This window comes from Canis aureus, chromosome 27 (assembly GCF_053574225.1).
Source record: "Canis aureus isolate CA01 chromosome 27, VMU_Caureus_v.1.0, whole genome shotgun sequence".
Lineage (NCBI taxonomy): Eukaryota > Metazoa > Chordata > Mammalia > Carnivora > Canidae > Canis > Canis aureus.
The window spans coordinates 25578966-25593477 of NC_135637.1; the positions used below are offsets into that span (position 1 = coordinate 25578966).

The window sequence follows — 14512 nt, forward strand, 5'->3', positions numbered from 1 at the left end:
AAGCCACGAATGGGATCAAATGCTTTTGTGGTTCAGTAAAAAAAAATATCTCAAACATTTCAGTACATCTTAGGAAAATTTTTCTAAAATAGACTGGGGGTTAGATGGTAAATAGGCACACTGGAAACAAAGTATATACAAAACAAAGATAATTCAAGCCTTAAACCATTCAAGGGAACAGAGATCATTAAAATGATGTATTCGGGGAAAAAACTGTTTCTCCGATTAAATATCATTCTGAAAACAAGTAGTCATTGACAAGGAATATTAAAACTAATTATTTTCAACTTTTTTCAAGCAAAAAAAGAAACCATTCCCATATAAACATCTGTGCAAAAAGGAAATGTCAAAACCTATACAAATGACTAACATGTATCTTATTAAGGAACTAGTGGGGGGAAAAATGCCAATTTCAAATATACAGGAAAAGAATTAAACTTGAATATGGAGAGTACAGTTTCAAAGCATTAAAAGGGGAAGCCATTCAACTAGTGTACCAGCTCAATGAGGCCATTCTACACTTTGCTGATTTACAGACTATTAAAATATTAATAACTACAAATTCAATTAAATGTTACATTAAAATAAGAAATCAGCACAAATGATTCTATGAAATTAAATGATATTTCTACCTTTGGCCATTTGGGATTGAGAAGTCGAGCTTTGATTGCATCATCCAGTGCCTTGTCATACTGCTGGATTTTCATATAGGCTGCAGATCTATTGCTGTATAAGATGCAGTTCTGTGGGTCAACAGCCAGGGCTTCATTGTACAGAACAATAGCTGTGTGAAAATCACCATCATGACAGGCCTGGTTACTCTGACGAACCTTCTCAACAAATTCAGCTTTGCTCAACACTGGTCCATCGGGACTTCTCCGACCAATAGTCTTAGCACCAAAGAGAGGAATCTACAAAGAAAGAAACTTTGTCAGATAATCCAGAGGGTTTCCTTCTCTGAACCTCAAGAGAACAGGGACATTCTTCATAGACTGCTTTACAAAGAAAATTTTTGTATCCTGAAAGACAAGAAACTTTCCAAGAAGTACCTAACATAGTACCTTGAATGCATATGCATATATATATATTTTTTTTTTTTTTAAGATTTTATGTATTTATTCATGAGAGACACAGAGAGAGAGAGAGGCAGAGACATACGCAGAGGGAGAAGCAGGCTCCCTGCAGGGAGCCCAATGTGGGACTCGATCCCGGGACTCCAGGACCGTGCCCTGAGCCGAAGGCAATGTTCAACCACTGAGCCACCCAGGTGTCCCTGTTTTTAAAATTTTTTTTTTAAGATTTATTTATTTATGATAGACATAGAGAGAGAGAGAGAGAGAGAGAGGCAGAGACATAGGCAGAGGGAGAAGCAGGCTCCATGCACCGGGAGCCCGACGTGGGATTCGATCCCGGGTCTCCAGGATCGCGCCCTGGGCCAAAGGCAGGCGCTAAACCGCTGCGCCACCCAGGGATCCCCTGTCCCTGTTTTTATTTATACATATGGCTATAAACATATATATTTACTTTTTTTTTTATTGAGAGTGTGAATGAATGAATGTATGTAGAAGAAAGTTCGGGCTTTTCTTGGTAACTTACAGTTAATACTAAGGGAGGGCAGTATTAAGTTAACTAGAGTAGCAATACATTTGTGTATGATTTGAATAAAGCCTGGCTGGCTCAGTTGGTACATCATGGGACTCTCGATCTCAGGGTCCTGAGTTCGAGCTCCACATTGGGTGTAGAGATTATATACATACATACAGACAGACAGACATATGTAAAGTTATAGTAAGGGAAAGAATGCAAATATAAGCCAAGTAGAAAAATATGATCTCAACCATATTAAGATGGCTGCACTTAAAAAGATGAAAGAAACGAAATCAAAATATTAACTATGCTGAGTTATCTCTGAATATAAAATTATGGGTTATTTTTATTTCCTTAAAATTTTCTCTTATCCAAATGTTACACAATGAGCATATGTAAGTTTCAAATTAAAAAAAAAAAAAACAAAAAAAAACTTAGGGCAGCCCAGGTGGCTCAGCGGTTTAGTGCCGCCTTCAACCCAGGGCCTGATCCTGGAGACCTAGGATTGAGTCCCACGTCAGGCTCCTGCATAGAGCCTGCTTCTCCCTCTACCTGTGTCTCTGCCTCTCTCTCTCTCTCTCTCTCTCTCTGTGTGTGTGTCTCTCTCATGAATAAATAAATAAATAAATCTTTTCAAAAAATAGAAAAGACTGATTAATTTGACAACATAAAAATTTTAAATATTTCTATGGAAAAATAGATTTAAAAAAAGCAAAAAGATGAGTGACAGATCAATTTTTTTTTAAGATTTTATTTATTTATTCATGACAGACACAGAGAGAGAGAGAGAGGCAGAGACACAGGCAGAGGGAGAAGGAGGCCCCATGCAGGGAGCCCAACGTGGGACTCGATCCTGGGTCTCCAGGATCAGCCCTGTGACGAAGGCAGCGCTAAACTGCTGAGCCACCGGGGCTGCCTAACAAACCAATTTTTAAAAACTCTTGTGACACATAACAAAAGGCTCATTTTCTTACTATATAAAAATCTACAAATAGATAAGAAAAAAACAATCCAGTGGACATAGGAAAATTGAAGAAGGATATGTACAGACAGATCATAAGAAAGAAACTCCAAATGGCTTCTAGGCACATTTTTTTTAATGTGTGACTTCATTTTTTTAAAGATTATTTATTTATTTATTTATTAATTCATGAGAGACACACAGAGAGAGAGGCAGAGACATAGGCAGAGAGAGAAGCAGGCTCCTCACAGGGAGCCCAATGTAGAACTCCATCCAGGAACTCCAGGATCTTGCCTTGGGCCGAAGGCAGGCACTCAATAGCTGAGCCATCCAGGCATCCCATGACTTCAGTTTTGTTTATTTATTAAAAGTAAGCTCTAGGCCCAACATGGAGATTGAACTCACAATCTTGAGATCAAGAGTTGTATGCTCTACAAACTGAGCCAGCCAGGCGCCTCACGACTACAGTTATTTTTGTTTTTTAAGATTTATTATACATCTGTCAGAGAGAGAGAGCATATGCAGGGGAAGCAGCAGGAAAAGAGAAAGACAGGTTCCCCACTGAAAAAGGAGCCCAACGTGGGACTCAATCCCAGGACCCTGAGAACATGCATGACCTAAGCCAAAGGCAGATGCTTAACTGTATGAGCCACCCAAGCATCCTTCCTTCAGTTATTTTAAAAGAAAATTAAATCCTGTGGTACTATTTCTCTTCTCACACTAGTGGAAAAAAATTATCATTCCACTTTCATAGTAAGGGATAAGGAAAATGCTACATTCATACATTGTTGATGGAACTAGAAACTAATATTTCTTTACAGAACAAGTAAGGAATAGCTACAAAAATGTAAAAAGATACATATCCTTTGAATTCTAGAAATTTCTCCACTTCAGGTCATTTATCCTTCAGATACATTTACCTATATAAACAGTCACATATATAAGAATATTCGTAACAGCATGATTTGTATTGGCATGAGGTTAGAAATGACCTAAATGTCAGACAACAGGAAAACAGACAAATTAGTTTTCATAGATCAATATAATTGATACTACAAATCTAGCCAAAAGAATGAGGCAGATTTTATATACTGATATGGAAAGATAGAAAAAAATCAAGCTGTAGAAGAGAGATATAGAATATGTTATCTTCCATGAAAAAAAGGGGGAAGGAAAAAATACATACATGTACACACATTTATGTGCTTAAATATACATGGATTAATTATGCCAGAAACAATATATAAACCAGTAGAATAACTGCCTCAAAAGAGAGTTGTTTGAAGACTGGAAGGTAGGAGTAGGAAAGGAACCAACATTTCTATTTTGTACTGTCTGATACTTTATTATATGCATATATTACCTATTTTTTCAAAATACAAAAAAAAAAGTGAAAACAGCATAGCTTACGTTATATACCAGGGCACACATATGTACTAGAATCTGTTCACCGTCTAAGTATGTTTGTCTAAGAGGACAAAAGTAAGATAAAAAAGTCAACCTTTGTACCTGGCCCAGAGCTGCACTGCCTAGAGGAAGGGGCATGCCACTTTCTACATCTTATAAAATCTCTCTTCACTCACCAAGCTATTCTTATGCCTAGAGAGAAGGAATATTTTTAAATTTACACAAAGGCCCATATGGATAAGCAAAGGGTACACATAAGTTGTGTATTTTTTTTAAGCCTTTACCTACTTATGAGAGATACAGAGAGAGAGAATGGCAGAGACATAGGCAGAGAGAGAAGCAGGCTCCATGCAGGGAGCCCCATGTGGGACTCGATCCTGGGATGCCAGGATCATGCCCTGGGCTGAAGGCAGATGCTTAACCACTGAGCCACCCAAGTGTCCCTAATTGTATTTCTATTTTAAAAACAAAATAGAAAATAGGGCACCTGGATGGCCCAGTCAATTAAAAGTCTGACTCGTGATTTCAGCTCAGGTTGTGATCTCTGGATTGTAAGATCAAGCCCTGCATTGGGCTCCACACTCAGCTCAGAGTGGGCTCCACACTCAGCTCAGAGTCTATTTGAGATTCTCTCCCTCTGCCCCTCCCTCTGCTCAGGCACACACTCTATCAAATAAATAAATAAAATCTTAATAAAAAATAAATAAAATCTTAACAAAAAATAAATAATTAAAATAAAATAGATAAGACAAATTTTCACTAGAGAATTGGCCATATAATAAAGAATTCAGGGCAGCCCGGATGGCTCAGTGGTTAGAACCACCTTCAGCCCAGGGCATGATCCTGGAGACCTGGGATCGAGTCCCGCGTCAGGCTTCCTGCATGGATCCTGCTTCTCCTTCTGCCTGTTTCTCCCTCTGCCTGTGTCTCTGCCTCTCTGTCATGAAGAAATAAAAATAAAATTTTAAAAAAATAAAATAAATAAAAAATAAAAATAAAGAAGTCAATGTACATTCCAAAGCTAAACTATATGATACCTCAAATTAACAACTTTGTAGATGGGTTTATAAGATGTGACATAACAAATGGATTAATAAAGCAGAGGAAAACTCCATTAAAAATACCCAAAATGAAATATACCCAAAAAGAAACGATTGGGGGGAGAAAGTAGGTGCATAAGAGACATAATAAGAAACATGCCCAAGAAGTCTAACACACATATAATTGAAATCCCAGAAAAAAGAGAAGTAAATGCAGCATTTGAATACCTCATGACCAAGAATTTTCTAAAACTAATGATAGACATCAATTCATAGAATATTGAATCAACTGTTTTAGGAACTTCATTCCCCCCTCCAAAAAAGAACTTCATCCAACCCCAAGATATCACAAAGAATACTAGATCTACACATATCACAATCAAACTCCTAAAAACCAAAAACAAAGAGAAAATGTTAAAACAGTGGAAGGGGGAAAGACACACTATCTTCAAAGCTTCAACCTTAATAGAAATGATGGAAGATGAAATAGCAGCTAACCAAAATTCTATACCCAGAGAAAATATTATTCAAAAATGAAATTAAAACAGGAACCATCATACATTGCTGGTAGAATTTTAAATGATAAGACTGTTGTGGCAAACAGGTTTGGCACATTCTCAAGAAGTTAAACATAGAGGTACCATGTGATCCAGCAATTCCACTCCTAAGCATCTACCCAAATGAACTGAAAATGTGTGGACACAAATGTTTATATCAGCATTATTTATAAAAGTCATAAAGTGGAAATAATCCAAATGTCCATAAACCAACTGAATGAATATACAAAATGTGGCATAGCCATACAATGGAACCAGAAAAAAAAAATACTGATATACATAAGAACATAGATTAATCTTTAAAACAATATGTTAAGGGAAAGAAGCCAGATACAAAAAGCCATACTTTGTATGATTTACTTTATATTAAATGTCCATGAAAGGCATACTCACTGAGATCAAAAGCAAATTATGGTTGCCACAGGGTTAGAGGTAGGGGGAAAATGGGTCACCCAATGAGTAAGGGGTTTTTGAAGATGATAGAAATGTTCTAGGGGGAATCCCTGGGTGGCTCAGCGGTTTAGCGCCTGCCTTTGGCCCAGAGCGCGATTCTGGAGTCCCGGGATCGAGTCCCACGTCAGGCTCCCAGCATGGAGCCTGCTTCTCCATCCTCCTGTGTCTCTGCCTCTCTCTCTCTCTCTCTCTCTCTCTCTGTCATAAATAAATAAATAAATCTTTTAAAAAAATGTTTAAAAAAAAAAGAAATGTTCTAGAATTCGTGGTGATGGTTGTGAATATACTAAAAAACACTGAATTGTACACTTTTAAATAGTGGATTTTATGGTATACTAATTATATCTCAATTTTTTATCTTTTTATTTTAAAGATTTTATTTATTTATTCATGACAGACACAGAGAGAGAGAGAGAGGCAGAGACACAGGCAGAGGGAGAAGCAGGCTCCATGCAGGGAGCCCGACATGGGACTCGATCCTGGGTCTCCAAGATCACGCCTTGGGCTGAAGGCAGGCACTAAACCACTGAGCCACCGCACCAAGGCTGCCCATATCTCAATTTTTTAAAAGGTAAAATAAATACGTGTACAAACAAAACAAAACTAAGGGAATTCATCCACAGGCCTGCACTAAAAGAAATGCTAAAATATATATTGAAGGAAAATGATCTTAGAAACATGGAAATGTAGTAAGAAAAGAATAATAATTAGTATAGCTAAAATGACTTGTGAAGTTTAAGGTATATGTATAAAATACAAAATACAAGAGATAAAGGAGATCTATTAGTAAACATGTTTTATGTCATACTGAGGAAGTCACTATGAGAAAGCATGCATTTCTAGAAATTATAAGAAGTTTTTATAAGTGTGACAATCTGCAGAATGCTAATATAAGAGTTCATAATTGTTTACTTCTCTATTTTCACTAAAAATTCAGAGCTTTTTAGGATTTTAAATTTCAACATATCCAGTTAAAGCCATTAAGCTTTGGAGAAAAGGAATCTTTCGAAAATAATTTTATGCATGGTCATGACTGGCAAAGATTAGAATAAATTTCGTTAAGCAAATAAGCTTTAATATAAAAATGAGGAGCTACAAAATTAGAATTGCTCTTCTCTCTGTTAAAAGGACAAAGTTTTCTCGGCTACTGGTCTGCTCTCGATAAGAGAGTATGAAAGGTTTTTCTTTAACAGATTCTTCCTAGAAAACAAAGATTCTGTGTTTTGGCAAAACAATTTTATGTGCTGACTTAATCAGATGTCTGATTACTTAAGAAAACTGAATCTTCTCTATTAAAACAGCTAAGGTTTTTTGGAGTTTTGATTGTTTGGGTTTTTTTTTTTTTAATAACAATTTAACTTTCTGTATTTGCCTGCAAAATCTTTTATTGTCACTCTTGTTAAATGGATAACTAAGTGTTGTTTCACAATGACCTATTTGACCAACTATTTTAGGACCTTTGATATTTTTAACAAATTTCTCCAAATCAAATCCTAAATGAAGTCTTTTAACTTTGGGATTTTTCAGAGGATCCCTGAAACACCTTAAAAGATGTATTCTCCCTCCTTCTAAAAAGGGAAATGTTAGAGGCATCTGGGTGACTCAGGTTAAGTGTCCAACTCTTGATTTAGCTCAGTTCATGATCCCAGAGTGGTGAGATCAGGCTCCACATGGAGCTCTGCACTCAGCACAGAATCTGCTTGTCCCTCTGCCTCTACTCCTCCCCCTCCCCACATTCTCTCTCTCAAAAAAAAACAAATTAAATCCTTAAAAAAAGATTTTTTTAAAAAGATTTTATGTATTTGTTCATGAGAGATATACAAAGAGAGAGGCAGAGACACAGGCAGAGGGAGAAGCAATGTGAGACTTGATCCCAGGATTCCAGGATTGTGCCCTGAGCCAATGGCAGACGCTCAACCGTTGAGCTGCCGAGGCATCCCTTATTTTATTTTATTTTTTTTTTTCATCCCTTATTTTATTAAGATTTTATTTATTTTTTCATGAGAGACACACAGAGGCAGAGACAGGCAGAGGGAGAAGGAGGCTCCCTGCAGGGAGCCCAATGTGGGACTCAATCCCAGGACATCAGAATCACACCCTGAGCCCAATGTAGACACTGAACCGCTCAACCACCCAGGCTTCCCTAAAAAGGGAAATTTTAAAATAATCGGGGATATTTGTCATTATATTACATGGGAAGCATTATCAAATAAGAATACAAAATCTCGGCCTCTCTCTTTCTCATGAATATATAAATAAAATCTTAAAAAAAAACAAAAAAGAATACGAAGACTTATTTTATATTTGTATACATATAATTTATAAGTGTGCTAGATATTGTATGAAATTCTTACAAATCTGATATTCCCTGATAATGTTTAGTCATAATTCCAGCTATTTTCAAGTGTTGTGTGTCACAGAAGTAACCAAATTTTCTTGTTTATTCCTTTATAATGAACTCTCATTAGATCTTTCTTTAACAACGGGCATTTTAAATCTTTATCATTTATAGAATAATTGTTTTACTCAGATGTTTTTGCAAAAGAGTTTCTGCAAAAGTGTTTCATCTTCTGGAAGATTCATGGAAAGAACTTTGACAAGTACAGGTTTTTTACAGCTTTAAGATCACAAAACTGAACTGGATTCAAGCAAAACAAATATTAATTATATGGGACTGAATTAACTAAGGAGGACTATTATAAATTTTTATGACTTTTTGTCTGAAACATTGCTGTTTTGGTTATTTTGTCCAGATTTAAATTAACTTTTTCTCTTAAGCTACCTATGACTTACAATTTGGCAAAATACACCGTTGTAAACAAAGGTAAAAGATTTACTTTTTCTTCCTGATGCCTCCAGAATTCAGAAATTTTTGAGTATTCTTTTTACAGCAAGATAGTTCTTTTTTTTTTTTTTTTAAGATTTTATTTATTTATTCATGAGAGACACAGAGAGAGAAAGGCAGGGGGAGAAGCAGGCTCCATGCAGGAGCCCAATGTGGGACTCCATCCCAGGTGTCCAGGATCAGGCCCTGGGCTGAAGGTGGCACTAAACCGCTGAGCCACCCGGGCTGCCCAAGATAGTTCTTTACATAAGTTCAATAAGAGTCTGCTCTCCATAAGAGGACACAATTGGAAATATTGCCAAGACTGACTGGAATAGCACTGCAGGTAAAATCTAATGGTGAGCCCCTGGCTTGGCTTCCTGGCCTCAGAAGCTTTTAAGAGTCCAACCTGAGATAAAAAGTTTCAGCAAAAGAGCCTTAAAAAGAGCTTATGATACATTACTATTCTTGCTCCACTTGTATAAATAATCAGGCTACATGCAATTCAAATAAATTAGTTTTACTGTGATTAACTACTGTAAAAAAAAATGGGGTAACCGTACAAAGAAAAATTATGTTTGTGTATCTTTGTCTATATTAGCCTCTAATCCTGTCAATTTCCTGTGAGGCTTTGTAATATACCTGTAACTGGGGCAGCCTGGGTGGCTCAACGGTTTAGCACTGCCTTCAGCCCAGGGCGTGATCCTGGAGACCCAGGATCGAATCCCATGTCGGGCTCCCTACATGGAGCCTGCTTCTCCCTCTGCCTGTGTCTCTGCCTCTGTGTGTGTGTCTCTCTCATGAATTTAAAAAAAAAAAAAAAAAGTAATAGACCTGTAACTGGACTAAACCTTGAATTCTAGTTTCCTCAAATATCTGGCTACCATTCTCCAAACTAACATTTCCAATTTTCTTCCACCCTTCTAATTTAGACTCTTTAAGGAAAAGAATCCTCTTGAACCTTGGAAGGAACTGTACCAGGTCTTCCTCACTATCCAGTGACTTGAATCTTGGGTATATATCTCACAGCTGAATACATCTCCACCTGACATCTATGTGGTCCTATACACCAGCTGGAGACCTCAAAATTAAAACTAACTAAACAGAGGAGAAGCTGACATCAAGGTAAACTGCTCCCAAAATGCCACATCAAAACTTCAAACTTTAACTAAACATGAATCCCTCTCTTCTCTTTCCTTTACTCTAGCATTGGCCTGGAAAGAGGCTGCCATCACTCATGTCTCCCAGACCATTGCTAAGGGATTTTAAATGCTAGTTTTTTCATCAAAAATTCTGATCTGTCCATGATGCTAGAAATCCCCTGCTCTATTTCCCTGTCTCTGGTTAACAACCTCAAACTTGTGGGGCCTGGGTGGCTCAGGCAGTTACATGTCCAACTCTTGATTTCAGCTCAGGTCATGATCTCAGGGTCATGAGATTAAGCACCGAGTCAGGATCAGTACTGGGTGTGAGCCTGCTTGGGATTCTTTATCTCCCTCTCCCTCTGTCCTTCCCACTCCCTCTATAAAACAAAACAAACACACACAACAAACAAAACATTCAAACTTGGGGAACTTTGTGTCCAAGCTCTATACACAGAAGGGGATATAGGTAAGGATAACCAGCATGAAAAAAAAAAAGCCTGTGTGGCCTACAGACACTTAAAATTTTACCAGCCTCCATAGCTGTCACCTTTCCAGTAATGAGTCACAGATTCAAATGGGAATTACCAGGAGGCATTCGTGATTCAAGATCTGCTTCCATTGTCAGAGCCCTACTTCCCTAGCCAACACTACCTGCTGCACCTGGATTAACACCCAGGGGAAGGTGAAACTCAAGTTACTTGAGCCTACTGAGCAAGCCACTTGGCTTAAAAAGGTGACTCCTTCAATGGGGGTAATGTCTTTCTTTGACTCACCTGATTTTGATTGGTTTGGGTCTAAAAGACCCTGGCTCGGAAGGAAGTAAACTCCAGACATTGGGAATTATCCTGTTTGTCATGGTCATAGTAGTCTCCCTAGCACACACTGTATTCTCTCAAAATGCATGTTTGCTGACACTTAACACTAAGCAATTGATCTCCCTAAGACTAGATTATCAGTAAAGGAACAAAGAGAATGACCAACTTTAAAAAATAGGAACCTGAAATTGTGCCCTGTGAATATCACAAGATTAAGCAAAAATGGTTAATACAAGGGCACCTGGGTGGCTCAGTGGTTGAACGCCTGCTTTTGGCTCAGATCATGATCCCAGGGTCCTGGGATGGAGTCCCGCATCAGGGGGGACTTGCAGGGACCCTGCTGCTCCCTCTGTCTATGTCTCTACTTCTCTCTGTGTCTCTCATGAATAAATAAATTAAATATTTTTTAAAATAAAGTAATAAGCAAATAGTTAATACCTATGAATACCACACAAAGCATTGACAAACACTTCAAGAACTTCATGGCAATAGGTGGAAGTGACATTAACGCTTTAAATTTTGGGGGGCCCTGGGTGGTTTAGTGGGTCAAGCATCTGCCTTCAGGTCAGGTTATGATCTTGGGCTCCCTGCTCACTGGAGAGTCTGCTTCTCCCTCTCCCTCTGCCTCTTTCCCCCAGTTATGCTCTCTCACTCTCTCTCAAATAAATAAATGTTTTTAAAAATAAAAAATAAATAAAAATAAAAAATAAATTTATATCATATCTCTCAGCTAATGTAAGAGTCTGATCAAAAGGAATGAACTGTTTATGGGCAGCCCGGGTGGCTCAGTGGTTTAGCGCCACCTTCAGCCCAGGGCATGATCCTGGAGACCCAGGATCAAGTCCCATGTCGGGCTCCCTACATGGAGCCTGCTTCTCCCTCTGCCTGTGTCCCTGCCTCTCTCTCTGACCCTGTGTCTCTCATGAATAAATAAATAAAATCTTAAGAAAAAAAAGGAACTGTTTAAAAAAAAAACAAAAGGAACAGGCCCAAAATGGAGTTCACTTGCCCTAGGATAGCAAACCAAGACTTAATATCTAACCTAATTGCAGTTTCAGCCTCTCAGGGATGTAACCTTTAACAACTCAGTTGGGAATTACCTGATCAGCACTACAGAGATAATTTGCATGACGGGCACCCACCCTTCCCCCAGAAGGAAGGTGACCTTGCCTAAAACAATCCACCCTTTGTTAGAAATTTTCTTCTTCTGCCCCCTTCTGCTTATAAAAGACCTCCATTCTGTACAGCTCCCCAGAGTTCCTTTCTACTTGCTAGATAGAATGCTACTTGATTCAAGAGTCACTGAATAAAGCCAATTACACCTTCACATCTACTCAGTTGAATTTTTTTGGCAAACATAAATCTAGTATTCATAACTTTGCGCTTCTACACTGTTCTATTCACTTGAGATTATAAATCAATACCATTTTATTAGACTAACAACTAACTCCCTTTAGGACTAATATGAAAAATAATTTTGCTTGTTTACTCATAACAATCAAAATGCACAGGTCTAAATTAATTACTAAAGTTTCAAACTCAACCAAATCACAAATACATGCAACTTAAATATTTAACATGTGAGCATAAATAACTTATGTCATGCCATTAAATTTCAAGAGGGTTTTTCAGCAATTATGATATAATAATTCATGAGGGTATTAATCATCTCTAAATTTACTGGTACTTTCGTGATTTTCTTTTTTGATAGGCATTAAAAATCACTAAATGACCTTGTTCCTGTTAACAATATCCATTTTGTAAAAGTAAAATCATGATTCTCACACAAATGTGAAATGAACACACATCAAAGACTACTTAACTCATTTATTAATGACCCAGTAAAATATTACAACCAATTCAGAGGAGAATTCAAAATATCCCACATGTATTAGCAATCAGCAATGCTGAAAATGAATTTCTAAATAGATATAAACTGGCCTTTTCCAGGGGAGAAGGAAAATGAAATCAACAGTTCCTCCACCTGAAAATAATCATTTGCCTATCTATGAACAAGAATAATTTGGATTGACAGCCCCGGTGGCGCAGCGGTTTAGCGCCGCCTGCAGCCCAGAGCGTGATCCTGGAGACCCTGGTTCAAGTCCCACATCAGGCTCTCTGTATGATGCCTGCCTCTCCCTCTCTGTCTCTATGAATAAATAAATAAATAAAATCTTTAAAAGAAAAAGAATAATTTGGATTGCTAGCAGTTATCTATAACGAACAGAGCTGTGGAGTAGTTAAAAAACAATGAAAGGTGCAAACTTCATAGAATCCGATGACCCAGAAAGGTACACGACATTCCAGACAAGTTAGCTTTCCGTTGAAGATACTCAGTAATGTTTTTCCAAATCCATTTCAGGTCTTTCACAATTTTTCCAGAGAATACCAAAGTGAAGTACACTAGGATCAAGGAAAAGGAACTCTTATTGAAATAAATATGATCAAAAGAACCCTGCCATTAGATCATTTGAAGGAAGGGTACTACAAATAAACACACTCAATCCAGAACCTAGAATGCATTATTAATGAAAACACAATTTTCTGTGTTTTCAGCATCAATCAGAGGAGAATGAAACCTAGCTCAAGTATAGAAATGCTAAGGGAGCAGGGCTAGTTGAGGACAAAGTACAGCTGATATCCCACAAACAACTCCCACTCAGGGTGGGATACGTGTGTCATCTTAATGTTAATGCCTTGCTAGAGGGAAAAACAATCTTTAACTTGACAATGGCAAAGCCTCCAGTATCTTGTAGGTCCTCCTTAGCATATGAAAATCCTTTTGAAATCTCCCTCTTTGCTTGCTTCCCCCAACCCCAGGGTATATAAAAGGCCACTCCTCACAGGCCCGGGGGAACCACTCTTCCTGCCCAGGGATCCTGTCCCCATGCTTTAATAAAACCATTTTGCACCAAAGATGTCTCAAGAATTCTTTCTTGGTCATTGGCTCCGGACCTCACCTATATTCAGAAGGATGGGACTCTCAACTTAACAGTCACCAGTACTCTTACAAACTGTGTATCTTAAACCAATGTAAGGGTCACGGTTTGCAGGAAGTTCCTTCCTTGATCACCTTGATGTGACGTAGGCCAGGAGTGAACACCAGTGAGACATTTTTCGTGCAAAAAGGTGTTTTTATTAAAGAACGGGGACAGTGAGCAGAAAGAGCTGCACTGTGATCATAAGGAACAACTGACTATATTTTTTTTTCTTTTAATTTTTTAAGTAGGCTCCATGCCCAGGGCAGAGCTCCAACACAGGGCTCAAACTCACGATTCTAAGATCAAAACCTGAGCTGAGATCAAGAGTTGGATTCTCAACTGACCAAGCCACCTAGGCACCCCAATTTTATACTTTAAAATGGCGTTGGGTAGATAGAGATAAAGGAAGTTTCTAAACAGGTCAAAGAAGACTTACAGGATCCTGCAGGTCTGCCTATTTTCAAGCTAGGGTTGTTTTTTGCCTCTAGCAAAGGATTAACATTAAGGTAGTTGTGAATTCCAGGAAGACTCTAGCCATCTCAGATATTTGTGAGTGGGCGGCAAATTGTAAGGAAACTTATCTACATTTCTTTTGCCTTGGTTCTCCTTATCAATCTGACTAGTGTTCTGTAAGGTGTAAAACACGATTATAGTCTAACCCCTTCTCACCTCCATCTTTTTAAACTTAATTTTTAGAATCTGAAAGAACTTTAACAAGATCTAGATCAGGGCTCAGCAAGCT

At 38.0% G+C, this 14512-nt stretch overlaps 1 protein-coding gene across 2 annotated transcripts in view; it reads right to left on the bottom strand.

The window, feature by feature from the left end:
• TTC28 (tetratricopeptide repeat domain 28) overlaps positions 1 to 14512 on the bottom strand; it is a 623568-nt gene that overhangs the window by 587370 nt on the left and 21686 nt on the right. For both annotated transcript variants that reach the window (XM_077874163.1, XM_077874162.1), the window contains exon 2: positions 633 to 911. In XM_077874163.1, the coding sequence (XP_077730289.1) occupies positions 633 to 911 (279 nt within the window). The remainder of the gene's footprint in view (positions 1 to 632; positions 912 to 14512) is intronic.